This window comes from Babylonia areolata, chromosome 10, assembly GCF_041734735.1.
Source record: "Babylonia areolata isolate BAREFJ2019XMU chromosome 10, ASM4173473v1, whole genome shotgun sequence".
Lineage (NCBI taxonomy): Eukaryota > Metazoa > Mollusca > Gastropoda > Neogastropoda > Buccinidae > Babylonia > Babylonia areolata.
In genome coordinates, this window is record NC_134885.1 from 24667813 (window position 1) to 24694722 (window position 26910).

A 26910-nucleotide genomic window follows, 5' to 3' on the forward strand; every position below is an offset into this window, starting at 1 on the left:
AAACATGTTAACTCACAGTCTCTTCATCGTCCGACTTTTCCCGGCTCTCTGTGACGGTGTGTTCAGCGTTCTCCGTGCTGCCGTTGTGGTGGTGGCTGTCCCCGTCCTCACCCCCACTCTCGTTCTCTTTGTCGCTGCTGCAAGCAAAGCCCGGCAGTGTTAAAAGTCAGCACTTTTCGCCTCCACCTGTGTCATCACACCGTTCATGACTTGAGCTTATATCACTACATGCTCTGTCTCTCACAAGTACACATACATACACTTGAGCAAATGCACACACACCCACACTTACATGTTACAGGCTGTGTGTCTGTGTGTGTGTAGATGCGTGTTTAAGAGAGTGTGAAGTTTTGTGCATGAACTGTGTGAAAAGACTTTGTACAATGCTTCGAGTTGCAATACACAAGATCGTGCACTATACAAAAACAGTTCATCAACATCATCATTATTATCACCCATGAAAGCCTGGCTCTGTTTGCAAAAAGTGATGAGAGATAACGATAACAAAAACAAATCTGTTTTATAAGGGAAGTGAAAGACACATAAGCAATGATAAGATAACCAAAGTCATCACTGTTATCATCACTATCATTACCCATGAGAGCTGGCACGGGAGGACAGCGTGCGCTTCTTCTTCTGCTTCATCTTCTTGAGGTCTCGCTTCGCCTCCTCCAGCAGGGAGGCTGCCATGATATCGGGGGAGGCGGGACCCTCAAATCCCCCCATGGACGACGTGAGGCTGGACGTGAAGCTGGACATCATCGACATGGCTGTCGACATCCGTGGAGACCTTGGGGAGCGCAGCGTCTGTCGTCGTAGCTGCTCCACCGTGGCATCTGATTCTGTCAGCTTGGTTCTGTTTGCAAGTGATGAGAAATAAGGATAACAAAATTTGTTTAGTGATGAGAGAAGTAAAATAAGCATGCTTGGAAGTGATGATAACAAAAGCAATAGCGAGAACAAATTTGTTCAATGAGGGAAGTGGACTAAACATACTTAGAAGTAATGAAAGATAGCAATAACAGTAGCGAGAACACATCCATTAAATGAGGTAAGTGGAATAAACATACTTGGATGTAATGATAACAATAACAATAGCAAGAACATATCTGTTCAATGAGGGAAGTGGAATAAACATACTTCAAAGTAATGAAAGATAACAACAAATTTGTTTAAAGAGGGAAGTGGATTAAGCATGCTTGGAAGTGATGATAACAATACCAATAGTAAGAACAAGTTTGTTCAATAAGGGAAGTGGAATAAACATACTTAGAAGTGATGAAAAATAACAATACTGAATTTGTTTAATGGGGTAAGTGGAATACGCATTCTTACAGTGACGAAATATAAGAATAATGGTAATGATAACAAATCTATTGAATGAATCCCTGCATGTCTGAAGATTATCCTTTACGCTCTTTTGGTTGAGTGATACGACTGATATTAAACTCCATTCTCGACAAACACACACAGGCAGAACATAGTGAACAGTAACTTTCAATCAACGGTGAATTCTCCATCCTTTCGGTCTTTTCAAGTTTGAAACAAAAGAGCGAACTTCCCATTCAAGCACTCCACCAAAAACTTTACATTCATTTCCACATAAGTTAATATCTAACATTCAAGAAATTCAAAGGCAACAGTTTCAGCAACAAAATTCACCATTTTACAACCCATTCTGACATACTGACACAGACAAAAAGAAACATAAGAAAACTGACAGAATACACGTCTGCCTCATACTGACTTGAGATCTTCGATTTCCATGAGATACTTCTTGATCTGGTTCACAATATCTTCATTGCACACTTCCCCTGCAACAGACAGGCATACATGGACACATCAACACAGGAACTTTCACAAGGAAAAATGAAATGAGGGTGAAGAAGAAACTAGAAATACAAGGGCTTCATAAATACATGAAAATATATGCGAAGGATGCAAGCTGTTTTTCTGCCATAAACCATCACTTTCAAGCTAGCAAGTGTGAGTGGACAGATAAAAGTTGTTGTTTTTTTCATGATGATTACATTGATTTGTTTGCTACTGAGAAGATCACTTGTCGAATACACATGTCCAACACTTAAGCAAGTATTAAATTTTTTTTTTTTTTAAAGAGAGTGAAAGGGAGAAGATGGTAGGTCGGGAGACCTGTGGCTGGACAACAAAAAAAGTATGATGGATACGCTGATTTACTTGCTATAGAGAAAACCACTTAACCAATATACCTGACCAACACTCAAACGATTCTTTTAAAAAAACAACAACATAAAGCAAAAAAAAAAAAAAAAAAAAAAAAAAAATTGAAAAAGACAAAGGAGGGCAAGTGGGGAGGTCTGGCTGGACAGACAAGAAAAGGCCCATATCCAAGGATGTCAAACATCCTGATTTATTGGTCATGTGGAAGACACTTGTCTGAAACTCAAATAAGAAAAAAAACACACACAAGGAAACACAGGAGAGTGGGTCAGGAATGGATATGTTCTGTGGGCCAGCAGAACAGACAACAAAAACGGGCCTCACCGTTCTGCCCCATGAGAGAGGAGGTGGCAACTCATCAAACACACTCAAATTTGCACGAAAATGGCATCACATAAAAAAAAAGAAAAAAAAAAAAGAAGAAAAGAACAAAGTAAGTCCAGAAATGTTGGTGGGGTACAGCAGGTTTTTTTGTTTGTTTTTTTTTAATTCTGAAAGAACAACTTTTAATTCTTTCATCTTTCACCCATTCATTCCAGTATATGTACAGCAGATGTTGTCACTGTTAACAATGAGACACCATGGCTAATCAGTCCACACATTATTAGCAAAAAAAAACAGGACAGAGTGGGTCAGTCAGGGAAGAAAGGGTTCTATGAGCCAGCCAGAACAGACAACAACAAACAAAACAAAAACCAAGCCTATAGCTGACCGTTCTGGCCCATGAGGGAGAAGGCAGCAGCCTGGGCCATGAGCTGAGCATTGTCGGCCTTGAGGGCCTCAATGGCCTCGCTCAGCGACTTGATGCGTTGCCGCAACTTGTCGTTCTCCACCTGCAACATGCCGTTCTCCGTCACCATGTCGTTGATGCTCTCCTGGCCGTCCGCGTCCACCGTTCTCTTGCCCTGTCAGCCACCACACACACACACAGTTTTCAGTTTCAGTTTCAAGATGTCAAAGCACGAGCAGGCAGACACATATATGCTACACCACATCTGCTGTAAAAAAAAAAAAAAATTTTTTTTTAAATTTTTAAACACCAGCAAATGACTGACCTTCATATAAATCCAACAAATTGATCAGGCCTTGAGAAAAATACATAGCAAAGGGTGTGATGGTGTTTGTGTCACTTGACATTTGACAATGGTGCTTAGTCCAACTAACTTCAGACATAATTATCAGGACTGCCCAACTAAATAAAACACTGAACGGTGTTCAGCACAAAACTCTGATCAAAACAAACACAGTTCATGACATATCATCTTAACCATTAAGCTCCTTAAGGTAAATAAGACTAGCAATATTACTTCAGAATATACAAATGCAAAACAACACAGTTCATGACATACCTTAACCGTTAAGCTCCATAAGGTAAATAAGACTTAGCAATATTACTTCAGAAAAATCTTTAATTGTAACTTTTTTACAGACAGTACTGCTGGTAAAAAGCTAACAACTTTTTTTTATATTTCATATTGATAACATTCACAGAAATCACTACTTGTAAAAAAAAAAAAGGTAATACTGCTTCTTTCAAAATATTACCAAGTAATAATTGGAGCCACTATGGCAGAATCAGTTAGGCACTGCACTTCTGATCCAGTGTTAACCAGTAATCAGTCTTCTAGGCTGTGTTTCAGCATGGTGGCATGGTCTTGTGAAAGGCACTTACTCTGATTTTCATCAATCCATCCAGGTATATGAATGGTTACGTGACTTCAGTTGGGGAAGATAAAAAAGATGGGAGGGAGGATTAGACAGGAATTCACTGCCCCAAGGGCTGTAAAACGCTATGGAACCTTTAACTTTTCAAATTACTTGTTCATAGACAACCTTGCTGGTAAATAAATTTAAAAAAAAAAAGAAAAAAAAAAGCTAACCTTTTCTTTAAAACCTAAATCATCCATTTGTATGCCCAGACACTACTCTGGTTTCACTACTGAAGCCAGAGCTGGTCACCACCTACCGTCTTGTACTCTGACAGCTCCTGCTGCAGGGCCTGAATCTCGGCACGGAGGCTGGCGATCTGGCGGCTGGCCTTGTCCTGGTTGGCGATCACCTTGTTCTGGATGTTGCGGGCACGGTTGGCATACTTCAGCGTGTTCAGCGTCTCCATGAAGTCACGGTCCGACGGGGACACGCAGGCGATCATCAAAGTGCGACTGGGTGGGGAAAGAAGTGATGGCAGTGATTGAAAAATGGCACTGTGTCCTTTCAGTTCACATAACTGGTTGTAATTGCAAACAATGTAAATGGTTCACGGAAAGCAAACTGGGATGAAACTGCCAAATTTGGGTTGTAATGTTTTAATGATCAGAACTGGATGTTGACTGATTGTGTCACTCATCACAAATCAGAAAGATAATTCACACAAAAGAGACAAAGCCTTCAACTCACATGTGATAACCAGTTGTGAACCACAGAAATTATGGAATAGAAAAACAAGTTCTCATCATTTTTTGTACAGACAGGTTTTTCTTGTCACTGCAGTAAGCAGTACTGTAACCTTTAAGTTTTACATCTGACTTGAATTTCAGTAAGGATGATTGTTGTCATCATGGCCAGTCATTACACCAAGTTTGATGAAAACTGGCTGGAAGACATGAGCTTTTTCTGTTTTGCCAAATACTGACCTTGACCTTTGACTTCTAACCCTCATCATCATAAAGGGGATGACTGGAAAGGTGTTATAAATACCTACCATCCTACCAAGTTTGGTTACTATTCTACTTGTGCATGCTAAGAATATTCCAAGGTTAAAGTTTACAGCGGACACAGATACACAAATCCTTCCACATGGACAATCAAGACCAGGTGATTACACAGATTCACTTTGTCAACGTATGTCAGTCACAAATCTAAATCATACATCCAAACTTGTCAAATCCATCGAATTTAAACGTGTCATGACCCTTGATCACCCCATGCCCACAATCAATTCAGACAGAATCAAAGAAACACAACACTCTCTTGTTTCAAAAATGCATAACACACACACACACACACATACACAAACTTTTTTTTTTCTGGCTTAATGTCACTTGCATGGAAAGATGTTATATCAAAGACTAAACCAACCAACCAACTATCCACCCTCAAAACTCAGCACCCCCAATTTATACAACAAACAGTGGCATGTGTCTGACCTGTTGCCCCCCAGAGAATCCTGTAAGAGGCGTGTCAGCTTGGAGTCTCTGTAGGGAACGTGGCAGCCTTTCTTCAGCTTGTCTCCCAGAGCAGAGATAACATTGCCCAGGGCCAACTGGTAAACAACAACACCCACAACGTTTTCATCACAAATATAACCTTTCTTTTTCTCATCTTTTTTTTTTATTTTATTTTTTTACCTACACATATATTAAATTCAGTCCATCCACACACCTGTAGAGATAAAACACGACACTTGTATTCAAGTCTGCTGTTGATTACTTTATATGGAAAACTTGAGTTGTATCCTTTCCAAAGTTCACAGAGTATTAAAACTACTCGCAGTTAACAGCACTGAGTAACTACGTGTAAAGCTTACTGAGTAAGTACATGCCAGCACACATCAGCTCTGATTTTCAACTTGACACTGACAGGCTGGTGGCATGCACTTTGAAACAGTCAATTCTCTTCTATTTGAATGCCAACACAGAGTCTTGAGTCTTTAAAGATTTTAAAATTTTTTTTTATAATATTTTTTTTAAAAAAGGTCATACATTCTGGGACAAACACAGACCTGCATGTCCCTACCCCTCCTGCCCCCTGCCAGTGGTATCCTGTCAGTGTCACACTCACTCACTCACCAGCCCACAGTTGATGGAGATGCCCTCTTTGGCCCTGTCGCCGGTGGCCCCTGTGCGCTTCAAGCGCTCCGAGCCGGCCAGGTCCACAAAGTGAAACTTGGCTGTCAGTGTCTCAAACTCTGTGCCCGCCGAAAGGGTGGAGTCCGTGTCTTTGCCGTCATCCATTGCCAGGCTCTGTTACACAACAATACCATGGGGGTGTGTTCTTTTTAGTTCTATCGGTGTAAGTCTGTGTGTGTGTGTGTGTGTGTGTGTGTGTGTGTGTATGTGTGTGTGTGTCTGTATATGTGTGTGTGTGTGCATGTGTCTGTGTGTGTGTTTGTGTGTGTGATACAAGCATGAATGAGTTCATGCATGTACTTGCACTGATCAAAATCATCAGCCATGTGGACTGAGAAGAACAAAGAACAAAACAATAAAACCAAAAATCCCTCAACCAGTGTTGCTGTAAACGAATGTTCAGAAACACTGGAATATTATTCAAAGTTTTAAAGCAAAACAACTTTTTTTTAATTCAAATTTCACATCACATACTGCCCAAATGTAATCATTATATATTTTCATTCAACAGACGTGTATCATTCGATAGGAAAAACAAATAAAACTGCACACATTTATAAAAAAAAACACACAAAAAACCAACAACAACAACAAAACAGTGTGGTGCTGTACTATAGCGACACGCTCTCCCTGGGGAGAGCAGCCCAAATTTCACACAGAGAAATTTGTTGTGATAAAAAGAAATACTAATACAAATACAAAATGATTCAACATTTTTCATGTCATTTTGATATCTATTCAAGCCTGTTGGCACAGGAGACTGTATGTGTGTCACTGTGTATACATGTTGTTGCTCACTGATCTGTAAATAATTTCAGAGACACATGCTATTCATGTGTCTAACCATCATTATCATATTACATCTGGTATTATTAATATCATTATAATTTTTTATAATCATTATTAATAAATGTCAGTATTATTATTATCATTATTATTATTGTCATTATGATGACATATTTTCAACCTCCTCAATTCATAACCACAGACGGGAGAAGCTGATGTCTGCAATACTGAAACGTTCAAGGCCAGGGTCCAGGGTATCCTGCCCTCAGTGACACCCTCACATAAGATAAGTGGAACCAGATGTACCACCAGCTATCCCCCAGACATACTCCCTCCCCTCCCCTCCCCACCCCACCCCCCCTCCGATTCCCCCCAACCCCCATGTCTCACCTCATCCCTGACCATCCTGTGTTGCTTAATGTGCAAGGTGAAGATGGCGTGTGAACGAGAGGATGACACGTTCATGTTGGTGCTTGCCGTAGTCCGCGACAGGGCCCCAGTCTTGAGGCACTGGATCGTCTGCAAGAAGGCCACACACCCTTTAGTTATTTTATGCAGTGCATTGTCTGCAATAAGGACACACACACACCCTCATGTGGGGCATCATGTCCTAAGTCTACATAGTCACCCACTCGCACCAGGTTTCTCTGTGCATTGTCCTGTCCCTTTCATACGATGGACAGTCTGCATGCCCACTCCGACTAATTGATACGGATACATATTTTGCACCTTTCCTCGGTTAGAATCCAAGCTCAAAGTGCATTATAAACATGGAGCCATTTGCACAACAGTCTGCCTAACTGGGTAAAGCCGACTGGCAGCTGCCTTTTAAGTATCATCATTTGTTTCCTGTGTCATTCAGTCAGGCTTCAGTCATGAACACACAGACACACGCACAGACACAATATATACTACATTATTAGAGTGGATTTTATTAAGAAATTTTGCCAAGGACAACTCTCCTGTTACTGTGGGTTGTTTTACGTGCACAAAGTGCATGCTACATATGGTACTTCTGTTTATCAACTCATCTGAGTGATAAGTGTCCAGACCCGCACACATAATTCTGACTCAATGGAGTCTTGATGGCATGAACTGCTGCCATCACTCTGCACATTACTAAGTGTGCATGTGCGCGTGCATGCGCGCGCACACACACACACACACAGAGTATTATGTCACTGAAATGTATCCTTGAAAACAAAATCTAATGGTTCTTATGGGAGATGACTGGTGAGAGTGAACTTAAGTCCATTCCTGTGAAGTTGCTTCCCTTGGATTATTTTTTCTGTTGTCAGTTGGACTTAGAAAGAATCTAATGTTTACCTTAAGTCAATGATCAGTAAATGTTTTGTGTCTATGTGTGCAAATGCTCCCAAAATGTTCCTAAAAATGTGCATAGATATTTCAAGCTTATTTACCACTGAACTGTGCATAGATATTTCAAGCTTATTTACCACTGAACAGTGTATAGATATTTCAAGCTTATTTACCATCAGTCTGGAGTAGTTTTAGAAACCAGTTTGGAGAAGTTCTGGAAAATACTGTAGTGCACTTAAAAGCAAATCAACACTCATGAGTGATAAAATATGTGGTGTACACTTTTTTTTTTTTTTAATGCTGGATTGAATACCTTGCTGGGATTATCATTATGCCATAATCTGAACTGGGTGATCAATACATCAATGTTGTCATTTGCTTATAATTCAATAAAACCTGGCCTCTTTACTGCTCTTTGATGCAGACTTCACAAAAAAACACAAGAACCAATTCATAGAAGCATGCATGCTTCTTTAAAATGGCAAAAAAATTGAGTGGTTGTTTAAATTAAGCAGGCTGCATATAAAGCCTACCATTGACCTCTCACTGAATTTACTAACAGCTGTTTCAGGCACATGCACAGCATGAACAGCTTGAAAAATACATCTGAAAAATCAATGTTTCAGCTACAGTCATTCCGTGGTTTATAAACGACAGCTGTAATTTGTCGCTGTGAAAGGTAGAAGGGCATGTACAAGAAAACACCTCTGATACCAGCCGCCGTGGCGAAGTGGTTAGCGTCGCGGACTGACGGCTGGGAGGACGCGGGTTCGAATCCCAGCGGAGGTGGGTTTTTCGGCCCGTGGCCGGCTCCTACCCAGAGTTGAGTATGCTGTGGGCTTAAATGGGGAGACTGGGACCACACAGTCGAGTGTCATCCACTTCAAGGATGCGTCTTTGGGTGTGTTGCTCTAATTACCTGACCAACACTGCAAGTGTCTGTATCTCTCGGGCCTGGTTAACGCCGGGATATCATTATGACAGGAAGCGTAGAGTACAGCCTTGTCACGCAGTCCCAAACCAAAATGGACCTCCATAGCAATATCGTCATCATCATCGTCATCCTCCTCCTCCTTCATCGTCATCAATATAAAAACAAAATAGTCTCAAAGTCTGTGGCCTTTCATGCCCTGCTCTCATGGTGACCTCAGTTTCGATGCCCCTCCACTCTCGTGCTTGGGGTGAGTCCTGTCAATGTCGTCAGTGTCGGCAGATTCATGGGGGGCTGTTGTTTGAGGGACGTGGTGGCGGTCTCCACTCTGGGAGAGACGCTCACTCAGTCTGGCTCCGCGACTAAGCCATTATTGTCGTTAGTAGGGGGCTTAGTAGGTGGTGTCCTAAGTACGTTAAAAACAGAACAGGCACCACCGAAGTGACTCAGCAGCAGTGCAGGGTCTCCTCTGGTGTGCGCCCTCCAGGCGACCTAACATCGATGGTTCCCTGTGGACTGCCGACGCTGGAACTGCGACGGACGAACCCGGGTGTGGCCGTGTACGGGGGAATCTAAATGAGCGGCGTGGGAGTAATGCCACTGAAACGGTGCAGATGATGGGGCAGCAAAAAAAAAAAAAAAAAAAAAAAAAAAACACCTCTGATTATGAGTGGTGCTCATCACACTGACTGCATACACCGCTGTTTCCTGAAAATTCAACATCATTTTCATCATGTCCCCAAGACAAAAACTGTGCAAGTTCCCAAGCGGTCCTTAACTTTTTGTGAACCCTGTATCTTGTTTGGGTTATTCAACAATCTTGAATAGAAAAAAAACGCCACCCCCCTCCCCCTAAAAAGTGCAATGTCTGTGAACAGCATGCACCATCAGATTCCAATTCTGTCATATCCATAGGTAAAGTATTACAATTAACAGCAAATACTGCTGAGAGAAGAAAGAGAAATGGGGGAAAAAAAACGATTACAGGGAAGGGTGGAAGGGTGAGGATGGGGAAGCAGAAGAAACATGTCAGTCTGCTTATCTTCAAGCATTCCAAAACTTTCCTAATCTACCTGCATCGAACATAATAATAATAAAAAAAAAAAACAATAAAAAATTAAAAAATGAAAAAAGCAACAACAATAATGCAGATTGATGTTCACACCTCCCAGGGAGGGTGCTTGTGGTGCTTACGACAAAAAGTTAAGGATACACACATAAAAATAAATGAATCGCTAGCATAAATCATACACGAACAAGCGTGTGCACACACAAACATGCAAACAAGCACACCAAACAAATGTGTCCCAATGGTCAAGAACCCAGTGAAAACTGTCGGCCAGGAGATCACTTACATCTTCAAGTGACTGAACTGGTCGAGTGGTCGTCCCAACACAGTAAATTCCTCCAGATGCATCCTCGTGGATCCGTATGAAAGACTTTCGGCTCTGGAAAAAAAAAGTCAAAAGATATAGACAGTACATATAATGATATATATGTCATTGTGTGTGTGTGTGCTCACACACACGTGCATGCATGTGTGTGTGTGTGTGTGTGTGTGTGTGTGTGTGTGTGTGTGTGTGTGTTGTGTTGTATGTGTCTGAGTGTGTGTGTGTGTCTGTGTGCACTAAAAATTTACTTGTGTGCACACACACGCGCGCATGCGTGCACACACACACACACACATCCACACACATTTTGGAATGGTTGCTTCAGTTGTTCTAGTTATCATAACTCTGCATATCCCCCTTAAATACCATCCCCACCACACTCTCATCTTCTACAAACAAAACACACACACATGACACGTCTAATATCACTCAAAGTGAAAAGACATTAAATTAAAGAAAGAAAGACACACACATATACACACACATACACACAGTCTTTTAAACTCAAAAACTTTTTAAAAAAGACATTTACTTACCTAAGCTGCTGAAACATCAATTTCAACCACCCATTTTAACCACCAACTCCCATTCTCACACCTGCTTTTCCACTCACACACACACACACCCATCAAATCACATAATAACAACCTTTCTCACTTCCTGAGTACGGCTACACCACACGTAGACATATATGCCAAACATACATATGCTTCATTATATTTTTACCCCTTTTATGTCAAAAAAAAAAAAAAAAAAAGAAGAAGAAGAAAAGAAAAAGAACAGAAAACAAAAGAAAAGACACCCCACAACAGACACTGCAGCACCTGCCATCACCCTATGATGATGAAAGCCCTTAACGACCTACCTGACATTTCTGTTCAAACGGTAATAAAGCCCTAAAGGTCAGATCCGCGCTCTGCCGTTCATAAATGTCAGCTTTCTGACGCTGCTGCCATCATGCCACTTGACTGTTTCCTTCCTATTTCCTTCCACACTCCCCCCCGCCCCACCCCACCCCCTTCCCTCCCCCAACCCCACACCCACATCTCTCTGTTCTTTGGAAAATGGTTACTGATCAACAGAAAGGGAATAGACAGACCAGACAGTGGATAGGTATATGTACAACCCCCACCCTGCGCACCCCCCCCCCCCCAAACCCCCACCTCACCCCACCCCCCAATTTCTTTTTCAATGATTCCAAATTATTTTCAAGATCAAGGTAAAGTTTGAATGACAAAGCATGTGTAGGGTGTGTGTGTGTGTGTGTGTGTGTGTGTGTGTGTGTGTGTGTGCGCTTGCATCTGTCTGTGTGTTTGTTCTGGTTGCTTTTTTTTTTGTTGTTGTTGTTTTTTTGTTTTTTAACATATACCTATTTTGGAATATTTAAACTGACCACACCTTAATTATGAAACCACACTTTTTGAGTTTTGACACTCGAGTTTGCTCTTTGTCTCTCAGACACACACACACACACACAAACACACACACACACACATACACAAGCACACAAACTCAAACATGTGCTCACAGACACACACACGCACACACACACACACACTGTGACACACATATCCTCTCCTCACCCTGATGTCTGGGTCTCGGGTGGTATCCAACAAGTCGATGATTTCCTCGTTGTACAGCTGCAACACACAAAACAGGAAACAATTAACAATAATTCCCTTCATGTCAACCACACACACAATTCTTTTCTCCTTTCCTTGTGACTGGACACATCTGCATCATATAGGAAAGTGAATAACCAGTATCTACAATGTCTTCCTGTTCACAGAACTTCAATCCGACTCAAATGCACACACACACACACACACACACACACAGAGTTTCAGTTCCTCAAGCAGGCGTCACAGAGTTTGGACAAATTCATATACGCTACACAACATCTGCAAGCCAGAGGACAACAATTTTTTTTTGCGATGGATTCTTTTTCAGTGTACCAAGCGTATGCTGTACATGGAACCTCGGATTACCATCTCATCTGAATGACTAGATGCTTACTTTGATTTTCCAGTCATACTTTGGAGAAATGGTGTGAGCGGGAATTGAACCCAGACCCTCGCAGACACTGTATTAGCAGATAAGCATCTTCATCATTCAATAACCTTTCTCTGCTTCCTTAATTTTGGTGGGTAAGTGTCTGAACCAGAAAGATGTTACTGTATGAATGCAGGAATTGTGGAATGGATGGACCAGAGAAGAGGAATAAAGACAGCTATGAACTGTAAAAAAAAAAAAAAAAATAATGATAATAATAAAGCGTCTGAACCATTCTGCCACCTTCCTACACACACACACACACACACACACACACACACACACACACACACACACAATTTCTAATAATAAAAAAAATAAAAAAGAATTGACTGATCCTCTGTACTGTCTGTTCCAGCTGTCACAGACTCCATCTGACAAATCTTGTCAGCCATCTCAAAACAAGGAGTGAAAGAAAGTAACACATATATGCAACATTTCTTTGATCTTTGAACAGTATAATTCTGTGGTTCACCAGCCATCTCATGATTCATTTTATGTTAAGTTGGAGTGGAGCACAGTGTAAACTGTAAGCTTGTTGCTGCTCAATGTTTCACATGTGTTTTGTACTTCTCAAGTTCCAATTCAATTTCAAGATTTGTTTAAACCAAAGACTGACAGTGAAAGGGTAATATGAGAGGAAAAAGGTCTAATAAAAAAAATAATTAAAAAGAAAGAAGTTATTTTTCAAAAAAGAAAAAAGGGTTTGATGTCTCACTGTCATCAAGGCAGTGAATTTGCATTAAAGAAATGGCACAGGAAGACGGCGCCCAACCGTTTTCTTCCACCCTTTTTTTCTTCTTTTTTTTCTCATAACCTTCCCCAGATGAAGTCACACCTGGGTGGAGTGAGGAAAAGGGAGGAAAAAGTACTTTCCCTGGGACACAACAAGCAAAAACAGGGCCTTGCATCCTGATCACAAGTGGATTTAACACCTAACCAACTCTGCCACAACACCTCAAGTCTATAAAATAACAAATATGAAATAACAAAACTGAAGGGAAAAAAAACTAAATGGAGAAAAATAACTTCACAAAAGCATTGGTAAATACAATCAATGTTCTTTATTTTAATTCTACACAATTTCATGAACCAGTGGTAGCAATTTTCAATGCCGTAAACATAGAAGCTGGGCTCAGTGGTCAGAGAAAATGTGTCCAGGTCTATTATCTGCTACAGAACTTGTATTGTTAGATCAGTTACAGGTTCTGCTTTCTATGTTATAAGATCTCACTTTGAAGAGAGACAGAGGGAGAGAGAGAGCATATATATGCAAGTGTGTGACTGTGTGTTTGTCAGAGTGCATCTGTATCTCTATGTGTATGAGAGTGTGGGAAGGGAGGCATGCGATGACTGTGCACACACAGCCGTATACCACAGCATACAGCATTTTTTGTATGAATATCATAACAGCAGCTCAGTCTTCACTATTTTTTCATGGCTCTTTTAGTCTTTACCTAGAGAAGACCAATCTACACGTTGTAAAGAAAACAAATCCAGATTAACACCATCTATATAACTTAGAAGTCTGTCTTGTCTGATACAAACAACACATTGCAACACTTTCTTTCTGACAGAAATAGCTCTTCTAGTCATAGTGGTTGTGCATCAACAAGTAACTACAGAGATCCCTGCCTTTTAGAAACTGAGAGTCACTCTAACCCCAATACAAACAAAAAATAGAATAATAATCTTTGGGTGGCTTTGTCAGATCTGTGACTGTGAGTCAGTGATAAGGTCAGAGATAAGATTACAAATATAAAATCTACACCAAACAACCACATTACGTCATGGAAAGTAGCTTGCTTATGCTTTGCATATGTTTTAATTGTGGTGAGTCATTTCAGAGATAAAAACAAAGACAGGTTCTTTGCAGTTCACTGTGCAGCCAGCAAGGAGGGGAACACACAAACTCATGTTCTGCTGATTGATGTGAAAGCACAGCAAAAGTCCACAGCTGTGCGCAATGTGAAATACTCACACTGCAGCCAGATGGTAAAAAAACATCAACCACAACATTGCCTCTTTCTGTTGAAGATTTTTATGGGGTGGGGGAAAAAAAACATACTGCCAACAAAGCTGCATCTGTCTGCATACAAAACTGTCCATCATTGCAAGTCCTGCACACAGATTGTCCAAGTCACCTTGTTGTGAAAAGACAGTAACCAGTAAGGAGAGAAGAATGAAGAATGCATACAAATCTGTGGGTCGAGTTTAAAATGTTTGTGCTGGTAAAACCTCCAGCTGTTTTTTTAAAAGGAATACTGAAGCTGGTTGATGCATGATAAATACAAGGTGAAGAGAATTACAGGCATGTTCATGGTGTTTATGTTAGGAGAGAGAAAACAGAGTCTTAGCGAAAACACACACTCGTGTGTGAGGGAGAGAGAGAGAGGGAGAGATAGAAAGAAAGCTTGCATATATGCATGCATGTGGGTGCTGGAGGAAGGAGTTAATGGAAGTAGAGGAAAGAGAAAGATGAAGAACACAGGAGACAATTTATCTTCAGATTGTATGTATTTTAACTCTTCAGACTGTATTCATTGTAATCTTTTAAAGTGCCAGTATGGAAACATTTCATAAATACTGAGACAAGCAAGTGTAGGATGAACTATGTAAACCTATACTTGTTTAGTACACACCAGTGTGATCAGCATGCTAATTCATTTTGCTGATTTATGCACACTTAGAAAAGTATGCAAATATGTCTTGACCTTGACTGAATGAATGGGCTGAATGAATTACTCATGAATGTGCACAGATAAGAGACAAAACCAAAAGAGATTTTACTGCACCAGAACCAATATTCAAAGACAGAACTTGTGGAGATGCACTTGCACTTGAGTTTGTTCAAGTCACAAGTAGGGAGGGAAACATTTATAAAGAACAAGCTAAATGCATGATACTGACATTTTCAATGTCCTTCTGCCTCATAGTTTCATGGCTCCTTCTTAGTGCAAAAAATTGGATCAATGAAGTATTTCTGAACTGAAGCTGGTTAATACATAACGTAAGGGGACTGCAGAGAGGGAACAGCGAGACAGAAGTCAAGACACAGGCCAATGAAGAAACAGTGGGAGTTAAAAAATGCGCAAGCACGCACACACACACACTGCCTCTCCACACACCAACGCCATAAAGACGCCACTGACTGACTGAAAATGGCTACCACCGATCGTCCACGCTACCTTATCCACCAACCACAGAAATGGTCCCTTTGCAATTTACATGACCTACAATTTACCCCTCACTGTAAACAAACGGCAAAGCCACAGCGTCCCTTCAAAAATCCCTGCAAGGTACAAGCAGACACCCTGTATACCCCGTGAACTAACTACCATGCAGCCCCATCGCACTGGTGGATGTTAAGTCAGTCTGTCAGTTCCTTAGCTTCCTTTCCTATCAGGTTATGACACTGTCTGATGATGCTAATTCAAAAAGCGCAACTCCAAGACTGATGGGAAAGTTACTGTGAAAAACAATGACACAAAGAAAGAAAAAGCCAGACATTTTGCACAGGGGCATGGGAGTGGAGGTGGTGGGTGGCAGGAAGGGGATGAGGGGGAAGGGGATGAAAATGGCAACTGGCCAGTCTTCTTCACAGAGGCATGCAGTGACACTCCATCAAACTTCATCAAGAACATGCACATGTGAAACATACTGCTTGGCTGACTTATTCATGGAATAGCAGACTTATCTGTGGTATATTATAATAATAACATTAACATTAAAATTAATACAAGCACACTAAAATTTCACTGGTATTTCTCTGTGACAGGGGCTCTTAGTGCATTCAAGAGCTGCCATAAAAAAAAACACACACAGCAAGCAGAAGAAACAGAAAACTGAATCATGCATTATATCCAACAGAAGACAATGCCTGGCTAAAGCTACACTTTTTTTTATACCTGGGCAAACATGGAATTGCCTTTACAGCTATGGGGTAAGGGGGTTGAGGGGTGAGGTGTGTGTGTGTGTGTGAGTGAGGGGGAAGGGGGTTGGGTGTTACAGCAGCTCATCACCAAGTGTAGATTACATGACAGCCCCCACAGTGCGTGCCACTGGTGACAACTGTGCATGACGTCAGTTGACCCGCCTTTCAGTCATCAGACAGACAGAAAGACAGGGCACACAGCGAACACACAACACAGACAAGAACAGCTGGCAACGAGAACTGTGTGAGCATAATGAGGCTGACCACATGTCCACACAACAAAAGATCGATGCCCACACCACCTGTTCCATTCTCCCCCCACTCCCCTCCCCATGCCCGTCCTAAACGAGGGTGGCTGCCGCGGGTCACTGAACCCCCACCCCCTTCCACCCTTACCCTATGAGTGAAGCCACCACCTGTGATCGCTCAAGTGGTTCACACCTTTTGCCCTTTCCTTCTCCACTACCCTCTCCCCTACCCCCACCACATCTGTCTGCCTTCACTGGGGGCCTTGCCTTGGGATCAAACACAGTGTCTGTTTTTCATAAATTGTCTGCCTTCTCCATGGATCTTTATGATTGGGATCAAACATGTGCCGGTTTTTCTATCAAATTGCCTTCTCTGGGAATCTATTGCCTGGGATCAAACACGGTCTCTGTTTTTCTGTTAAATGTCTGCAATCACTTGGGACCTTTTTGCCTTGGATCAAACGCAAGTGTTTAATTTTCGATAAATGTCTGCTTTTTCCAGGGACCTTTTTGACTGGAATCAAACACATGCCATTTTTTTAATGAAATGTCTTCCTTCACCAGGAAACCTTTTTGCCTGGGATCAAACACAAGAGTCTGTTTTTCATTAAATGTCTGCCTTCTCAAGGGATCTTTTTGATTGGAATCAAACACAAACACGTGCCTATTGAGTATTTTCCAATCAAATATCTGCATTCACCAGGAATCTTTTTGCCTGGGATCAAAACAAGTGCCTGTTTTTCTGTTAATATCTGCCTTCTCTAGGGATCTTTTTGATTAGAATCAAACATGTGCCTGTTTTTCAATCAAATGTCTGCCTTCACCAGGAAACTTTTACCTGGGATCAAACACAAGTGTCTGTTTTTCATTAAATGTCTGCCTTCTCAGGGGATCTTTTTGATTGGTATCAAACATGTGCCCTTATATATATATATATTTTTTTTTTTTTTTTTTTTTTTTTTTTAATGAAAAGTCTGCCTTCACCAGGAAACTTTTTGCCTGGGATCAAACACAGTGTCTGTTTCTCATCAAATGTCTGCAATCTCCAGGGATCACCTTGCCTGGGATCAAGCATGTATGTTTTTCAGTAAAACTTTAAGGGGGTGAAAAAGAGAAGACAGACATGGGGGCGAGAGGGAGTGGTGCAGTATTCTAGGGCACACAATGAAAAGATCTATAATAGCCTTGCCCCTGTTTCGACTGGTTGAGCATTCATTAAAGCACTGGGGGCAGAGTAATGGAGGTCGCAGAGGGGGTGGAGGTGGGGGCGGAATTCCAATCTCTTCCTCTTCCCTTCATCCACTGCGCAATAAGAAAGTGGACCAACAAGCTGAGTGTGAGTGTGTGTGTGAGTGTGAGTGTGTGTGAGTGTGAGTGTGTGAGTGTACGTGTGAGTGTATGTGTGTGAGTGTGTGTGTGTGTGTGTGTGTGTGTGTGTACTTATCCTATCACAAACAGCTGGGGGAGCTCTGTGGAAAGAAAGGTCACACACTGAAGTGTATGCTGCTCTTTTACAGCTGACAGTGTGTGTGTGTGTGTGTGTGTGTATGTGTGTTTGGGCCTGTGTCTGTGTGAGTGTGAATGTCTGTGTGTGTGTGTGTGTGTGCGTGTGTGCGTGTCTGTCTGTCTGTCAGTGTGAGTGCATGAGAGAGAGAGAGAGAGAGAGAGAGAGAGAGAGAGAAAGACAGTGTCTCAGTGAATGTGACACATTGAGTGCCCACTCACACCTGTGTGTGTACTCTGCAAACATATACATCTAATTAAAGTCCTCAAAAACGTTTACAGACAATGACACAAGATTCCAAACAGAAAGTCAACCTTCCTCTCTCTCTCTCTCTCTCTCCACTCATTCTCTTTCACTCCTGTCCACCTCATCAGTGTCAGCCCCCCACCCCCCACCTTCTCATCAACCAAAAGCACATGAAACAATGTGACAGGTGGTCTTTGCAAGCAAGGGCTGACTGTTCTGTGCACATGTGACTCACACAGCAAACAGTACCTGGCCGCAGACCAACAGGGAAAGCAGGGGACACAAGATATTGCATCAACAGAGGAGGGAGAAGAGCACTAACAACTAACAGCCTCCAAAGGGACAGTTTTCCAACACCTGAAAACTGAAGGGCTACCTACGACGGAGACAGTGCAAAAGACAAGGGGTGGGACAAGGACCTGTGTCAGTTTCCGTTTCCAGGGGGCGTCAACTCAAACCATGCGGACCGATCCATGCAAGCTACACTACACCTGCTTTAAAATGAATGAAACAAAAATAAAATGGAGTATAGGGCAACCACTGTAAAAGTGGTGGTGCTATTATTTCCCCAGTGCCCAACCACTGTAAAAGTGCTGGTGATACTTTTTCCCCAGCACCCCACTGCTTTCTCTGCCTGACTTTTCCTCATCTAAATTTCCTTTTCATGAATGTGCTTATACGTCAATCTGTGTGCAAACACATGCATCTATGTGTGTGTGTGTGCGTGCGCACGCGAGCATGTGTGTATGTGTGTGCATAATGTGTGCATGTGTGTGTGCATGCGTGTGTGCATGCGTGTGTGCAAGTGCGTGTGCAAGAGTATGTACGTGTGTGCATGTGCTCCCTTTCATGAAAAGAAATGTGATGATCATCAGCCAACATATGTTTTGGTGTTCAGCTCTGTGCTCGCACTTGAGTGTACACGTTTTTACAACCCTCCTCAATTTCCATTTATTAAGTGAAAATGCTTTGTTTCTGTTTTTCTGTCTCTCATGCTCTCAGTGTATAAAAGTGTGTGTAAAAAAATTCCTGCTTGCATTCTCACACAGGTGAGTGAGAAGAAGTAGTATGCTCAATACAATCAAACCCCCTGCATGCTGGCAGGTGTTTATATACTAACTCATCCAATCGTCCCCACACTTCTTCGCCTCGGTGGGGTTACGAGGGGTTGCCACCTCCCTTAAAACACAGACATCAGTGCGCAACCATCAAAGAGCCCCAGGTGTGCCTTGAAGCCCAAAAAGAAACTGGCACAACTAAGCCCTACCTATGCTTCCACAGTCACTCAAGACCTGTGAAACCAGTCTACTCTGCACACACACACACACACACACACACACGTACCCTTCACATTTCACACCTTTGTGACTGTCGACTTCAAGGCTATCTCCTGGCTCAAAGTATGTAAGGGGCCGTCAACGACTAAAGAGGGCATCTGGTGACTAGCGTGAGACTGCGAACTGATACTGTCATTAACTGATGAAGCTGAAGAACAACACATGTGCACACACACACACACACATGCACTGTGTATCAAACTTTCTCCTCCATCACCGCACCTCTCTCGAACCCCCCTCCTCCACCCCCAAACACTTCTGCAATTCCCATTACTTTCATATAGTTAAAAAAAAATTAATTGAGAAGTTACACTACATCCGTTCTCAAATAGGCCTTGACATTCAAAGAGATTATCAATCATGTGACATTTTTACAGGTGGCAAGAAAGGAGTCTCACAATGTTTTTTCAGTGACATTTGTTTGTCTGCAGCTGTCTGTTCCCACCCCCGACCCTCCTCAACTCCCATCCAAGGGAAAGAAGAGACAGTGAGGTGATGTGAGGACTGACTGGGAAGTTTGACAACCACCGACACCCTCTGTAGGAATTCTGTGTGATGCCCCCCACCTTTCCTCCTCCCTCTTTTCTGACTTGTTTTGTAATAGGCAGTTCTGAATGTTAGGTATCTTTCGTTGTCATTGTTAATGAAACACACAAACATTAAAATTCACACTCACAAAAACACACACACACTTTCGCACGCATGCATATACACACTTACATATGTATGAATCCCTTTTTTTTTCTTTTTCCTTTTTTTCCACTTTGTTTTTTGCTTGTTTTTTTTTTCCAAACTCAAAATATATTGATTGGATGCAAATTAAAATGTTTTTATTTGTTTGTTTGTTTGTTGTTGTTTTTTTACTAACTCATATTTTGATGGGATGCAAATAAAACATGATATTCATCTCTGAGACTTACAAATGAAGAGCCATGTGAAAAACCTAATGGTCAAGACAATATATATTTTGATTATTCATCCACAAAATACCCATGACCTGGCAATTGCATTCAGGTAAAATGCAGAAACCATTGTGTTTTTAAGCATTCTCTCTCTACACCCAACATCAGAGACAGACAACCCCCATCCCCCACAACCCCAACACCTGCTGGCAGATGACTACCCTTGATCTGGGCATTGACATTCAGCCAGAAAAAATGCAGGAACTACTGTTTTTCAGCTTTCCTTCTGAATCCTGAGCAGTCATCAACGCATCTGAATTTAACACAAGACATCAGTGAGCCACTGTCAAAGAGCTCTAAGTGGGCTTTTTTGTAAGCCTTCTCTCTGAACCCAGCCCCTGTGAACAGCCAAACAGTCAAGGTCCAACACCTGCTGTTGATGAAGACCTGTGATCTGCATGTTCGCATTCCGGTACGAATAAAGTTGGAGAAACCATTATGTTTCTTTTTAAGCCATCTCTCTCTGAAACCCATCCATCGTAGAAAGCCAGGCAGTCTGGATCCAACACCTGCTGGTTGACATCCAGGCCACACACACACACACACACACACACACACATGCACACACACACTCACACACACAAACACACCTGTTGCAGTCTGTGGAAGAGGGATGATGACTCACACAACCCCCAGACTCACTGCCTGCTAACCAACAACCACTTTCACTTGGCAGGGAGATAAGCCCCTAGCCTCTCAGTTTTATAAAGAAGGTGACTTTCGGAGCGAACATATGGACATCTGGACAAGATTCCATTGCAGTCTTCGAGAAACACTCTTCTTCTTCATCATCACATTTCTGCCTTGATCACAAAATATACAGCACCTCCCTGCGCACACGTTTACACAAAGGGGGCTTTCATGTGTGCAGCCATTCCTCACCACACCATTTAGGCAAGGCAGCTCATCCCCAACTGTTTAGAAGGCGTTAAATGATGGATGTTTTTGAAGGTTCAAAAGCCAGCTGGTAATTTTTCTCTTTTCTTTACTATCTTTTATTTTATTTTATTTTATTTATTCTTTTTTTTTTACATGTAGTCATCTACTAAGAAAGAAAAGAAGAAAAGAAACGAGATCTGGAAAGAATGGGGACACAAGCTGACTTGCACATACTGACCAGAGCCAGTAAAGGGGTCAGAGGTACAACATTATCGCCTCCACATCTCTGTCCTCCAGGTGCTACCAGGGTTCCAGTTTTACTATCAAAACGGATTTTTCTATGGAATTTTGACATGGACAACCCTTTTGTTGCCATGCGTTCTTTTACATGGTCCAAGTGCATGGTACACACGGGACCACAATTTATCGTTTCATCGGAATGACTAGCTCCCAGACCACCACTCAAAGTCTAGTGGAAGAGGAAGCTGCTGAACTGCTTATATCCTGTGTGTTCACTCCACTCAACTACTACAACTGCTGCTACTGTAATGATGTTGACTATGCTGTGTTTGTCGATGCTTTCTTCACAATATTGTACTCTGCCCTAGCCAACACAAAGCAAGGTTAAACTTTGAAACACAAAACTGTACTGTTTTAAAATTTTAAATACACACACACACACACACACACACACACACACACACACACACATATATATATATTTATACACTCACACACACAAACACATATATATACATATACATTCTGGTATTGTTACATGGTTTTGTAACACTGCAGGGTGATGTCTTATTTTACATTTCACCACACTGCTGTTTTAGTTTTAGCAAACTGAGTTGGACTGGCTGTGTTGTACTGAAAATATATTGTAACATGTGTGTGTGTGTGGGGGGGGGGGGGGTGTTTGTGTGTGGTGTGGTGTGATGGTGTGCGTGCGTGCGTGCGTGCGTATGAATGTATGTATAATATATATGTTTGCTTATAAACAGCCTATATGTGTTTGTCTCTGTGTGTGTGTGTGTGTGTGTGTGTGTTGTGTGTATATGGCTGGGTGTGGGCATGGGAGAAGCCTGGAGCATAGAGAAGGCTGCTACTTCAAACAAAACCATGACAAACTTCAGTCCTGGACAAGACCCTAAAACACTCTAATCAGAGACTAACAACGCTGGGTGAGACTGAAAATAACTCTACACAAGGTGAATAACAGAAAGTACAGGGTATAAAGAGGTGGTGTCTAAGGAATACAAAGCAATTTACAGGAAATAAACATAGCGTTGGCAGAATAAAAAGTACTGCTGCACAGTTCAGTCAGGTAAGCACCAAAAAAGCAACAAACTCCACTTGCTGTGAGTTTTGAACCACTGCTGCGAATGACAAAAAACTGGCATTTTTGTTATCCATCCTAGCTTGGTGTAATACTGGTGGTGTCAGTGCAGCAGTGTTAGACAGGTCCCCTTCCAACCCTGTCCAGGGACAACTACCCCCATCCCCACATCCCACATATTTTACCCGACATCAAAAACCCAGAATGTAACCTAAATAAAAGGCTGTGTGGCGGGAATTTCAAAATATTTTAAAAGATTCAAAAAGGCACTCTTCAGCATTACCACACAACCAATAAAGGAGCAGCAGGGTGTACAAAGGCTGTCTGTATGTGGGTGGAGGGTCAGGGGGGTGGGAGGTGGAGGGGTATGTGGCGGGGGGGGGGGGGGGGGGGGTTGCTGGTGGGAGGAGGGGTACAGGACAGGATTATCAAGTCATGGTACTGTCATAACCGCTATCATAAAAATCATACCAGGCAGTGTGGCGGAATCTTATTTCTTTTGTATCCATCTCCCTTCAGCCAAACATTCCTTAATCCTTTATAGACCCACAAGTTCATGACCTGACCCAAATCAGTATGGAAAGACAGGCATGGATTTCCGCATTTCTACACCAACAAAGAGGTGGAGGAGGTGTACAAAGGTCGTCTGTGTGTGTGTGTGTGTGTGTGGTGTGTGTGTGTGTGTGTATTTGGAGGGAGAGGGTGGGGACTGAAGAGGGGGAAGCTCAGGCCATGATAATGAAGTCATGGTGCGGTCATAATCCCTGTCACACCAATCATTCCAGATAAGCCAGGCTGAGTAATGGTTCACACACACACGCACACGCACACACATACACACTCACGCACACGCACACACACACACACACACACACACTCACGCATGCACGCACACACAAACACACACACACACACACACCGAGTAATGGTTCACAAGCAAGGCGCACACACACACACACACACACACACACACACACACACACAGCATTCTTTAAGCAGTTCTTGTTCATAACTGAATAAAATAAATCACAAATAATGCAAGCACCTCATGCATAATTCATGACACCTGGTTCCTACACAGCTCAGTGAGCGGGTCCAAGGCAGATGAAGCTTGAGATTCACAGGGCTTCTGTTGTATTCAATTATCAGTCATCCCAACTGTTCAATGAACCTAAATATAAGGCAGTGTGGCAGGAATACTTCTTTTTTTTTAAGTGAACTGTACCTTTCCCATTCAAACATTCCTTAATATCATCCTTTACAACTTTATAGACCCAAACGTTCATGACCCAAATCAGTAAGGAAGCCAAGCAGGGATTTCCCTCCACCATCCCACCAGCATTACCCTACCACAAATAGAGGAGGGGGAGGGGTACACAAAGGCTGCCTCTGTGTGTGTTTCTGGGGTGGGTGCAGGAACAGGTGGGGGAGGCTCAGGCCATGATAATGAAGTCATGCTTCTTTCATAACCCTGTCACACCAATCATTCCAGGCAAGCAAGAGTGAGTAAACCACACACACACACAGACACACACACACACAGACACGGACACACACACACACACATTCTTTCAGCAGTAATGCTTTATAGTTCATATATGCTCTTTCCCTCCTGTGTTTGTCATGTCAAGGCTGTCAGCTTGTCATATAAAATGATGCCGACATGCCGGCATCCTATGCATAATACATGACTACTGATTCTTACACTGCTTAGCAAGCACAAGACGCAAAGCAGACGAAGCTTAAGCTAGGAGCACAGAGCATCTGTTCTATTCAATTATCAGTCAGTTATCCCATTTTGCTAGTGTATAAATCATGCCAAAACAAAAAAGTGTGCATGTAGGTGCATTCATTCGGGCAAGCAGATGTGTCTGTGCGTGGGCATGTGTGCATGTGTGTGAATGTGTGCGTGTGTGCATGTGTGTGTGTATGTAAGTGTTTATGTGCGTGCAAAAGAGAGAAAGAGACAGAAGGAGTTTGTTTAGTGGAAGAGCGAAGTTTTTATCAGTGTTGCGCATTGCTTTGCAACAACACTGTCATGTGTGTTTATGTTACCTGTATATATGTGTGAGTCATGCAAAATTACTGTTTGCAAAATTTTACTGTTCTGCTTGTGAACTTCACTACACTAATAATTTCCCTTACTGAGGTATATGTAATATCAATCTGATTCTGATCTCAATCACTGGGTATACTCAAAGAAACACCTGGAAAGGCAGACCTGACGAAGGACACCTGGGGGAAAGAAAGACAGCAGAAGGCAACACGCTGATGCCAAAAACATTACCCTGGATGAAAGGAAATACTCGACTCACCCAAACCTGTTTAATGCAGGGGTCATCGACAGGTGAACTTAAGAGACACTCCCCAGCTGGGATTACCATTGACAGTTACCTCTTAGGTATATATACGCACGCAGAGTTTACTGTGATTTTCAGTGGCAACATGTGTGCGTGCTTACTCTTTTTTTGTGTGTGTGTATGTGTGTGTGTGTGTGTGTGTGTGTGTGTGTGTGTGTGTCTGTTGTGCTGGGGGTTCTCAGACTGTGTGCTGTTTGTAAAGCAACTGGCCAGTCTAAGAAACATGCAACAGAAGCACATTTTCAGAAAGGAAGGTGGCAGATTGTTAAGACGCTCATCTGTCACTACAGTGTCCGCGAGGATCTGGGGTTTGAATCCCGCTCTCACCCGTTCTCCCAAGTTTGACAGGAAAATCAAACTGAGCATCTAGTCATTTGGATGAGACGATAAACACAGGTCCCATGTGCAGCAAACACTTAACACACTGATAAAGAACCCATGGCAACAAGAGTGTTCTCCTCTGGCAAAATTCTGTAAAAGAAATCCACTCTACTATGCACGTCCTCAAGGCCTGACAAGCGCACTGGGTTATGCTGCTGTCAGACATCTGCCTAGCAGATGTGGTGTACTATACATGGATTTGTTCAAATGCAGTGATGCCTTCTTGGGAAACTGAAACTGAAAACTGAAACTCTGTGTATGTCTGTGTGTGTGTGTGCGCGTGTGTGTGCGTGTGTGTGTGCACTCATGAATGTATGTAAGTGTATCTATGTATGCAGAGCATGTGTGTGTGTGTGTACATACAAAGTAGAAAACAGCCATTAAAAACTGTTGGATGTGTTTTCCATTTCAGAAGGAACAGAATTCAAAATACCTTTACCATTTGTAAACAACACACAGAAAAAAAATCAAAACACCTTTACCATTTGTAAGCAACAACAGACATAAAAGAAGAGAGGATGTTAGAATTCAACCATTATCTGACCCTCATCTGATCTGTTTTTGCCAAAAATAATACTGCTGTCCACAGCCAGCCAACAAAAAAGGTTTACTGTTGGATGAACTCAGTCCAAGTTGGAGTGGAAGGACAAGCGGTTTTTTTTGTGTGTGTTGTTGTTGCTTTTATACAAAAATGGGACTATCATCAATGACAATTTCGCCAGCTACTTTGTCATAAAGTACCATCCATCCCCCCCTCCCCCCCCCAACCACCTGCACCCTTCCCAACTTCACTTACCCATCAGATTCTCTTCCCACAACTCTTCTTTTTTATTCTTTTTCTTTGTTTTTTCCCCCACAACTTTTCAATAACAAACCAATCCATATCACCCCTCATCCACCCCATGCACAATAAAAAAACAAACAAAAAACCAAAGAAAATATACACAAAAAAGCAGTCTACAAACAAAGAAAACAGAAAAAGCAAACAGAAAAAGCAATCTACAAACAAAGAAAACAGAAAAAAGCAATCCACATAAGAACCCCTACATAAGCTAAAAAAGCTTCGGACCTTCCTTCTCGGATCACAGAAACCCCACAAGCTCAACAAAACCGTCTGTCATCATTTTTATGCACACTCACACCGCACCCCCCTCTGCACCCCCCAGCCCCCATCCCCTCTCTGTGTCCCC

At 42.2% G+C, this 26910-nt stretch overlaps 1 protein-coding gene across 1 annotated transcript in view; it reads right to left on the reverse strand.

Moving 5' to 3' along the window:
- The window catches only part of LOC143286906 (kinesin-like protein KIF21A), a 112069-nt gene that overhangs the window by 71873 nt on the left and 13286 nt on the right, over nucleotides 1-26910 (reverse strand). Inside the window, 10 exon segments of the mRNA XM_076594839.1 lie at nucleotides 17-137; nucleotides 596-856; nucleotides 1748-1814; nucleotides 2912-3104; nucleotides 4166-4361; nucleotides 5346-5461; nucleotides 5988-6161; nucleotides 7224-7352; nucleotides 10440-10532; nucleotides 12059-12115. Coding sequence (XP_076450954.1) covers nucleotides 17-137; nucleotides 596-856; nucleotides 1748-1814; nucleotides 2912-3104; nucleotides 4166-4361; nucleotides 5346-5461; nucleotides 5988-6161; nucleotides 7224-7352; nucleotides 10440-10532; nucleotides 12059-12115 — 1407 coding nt within the window.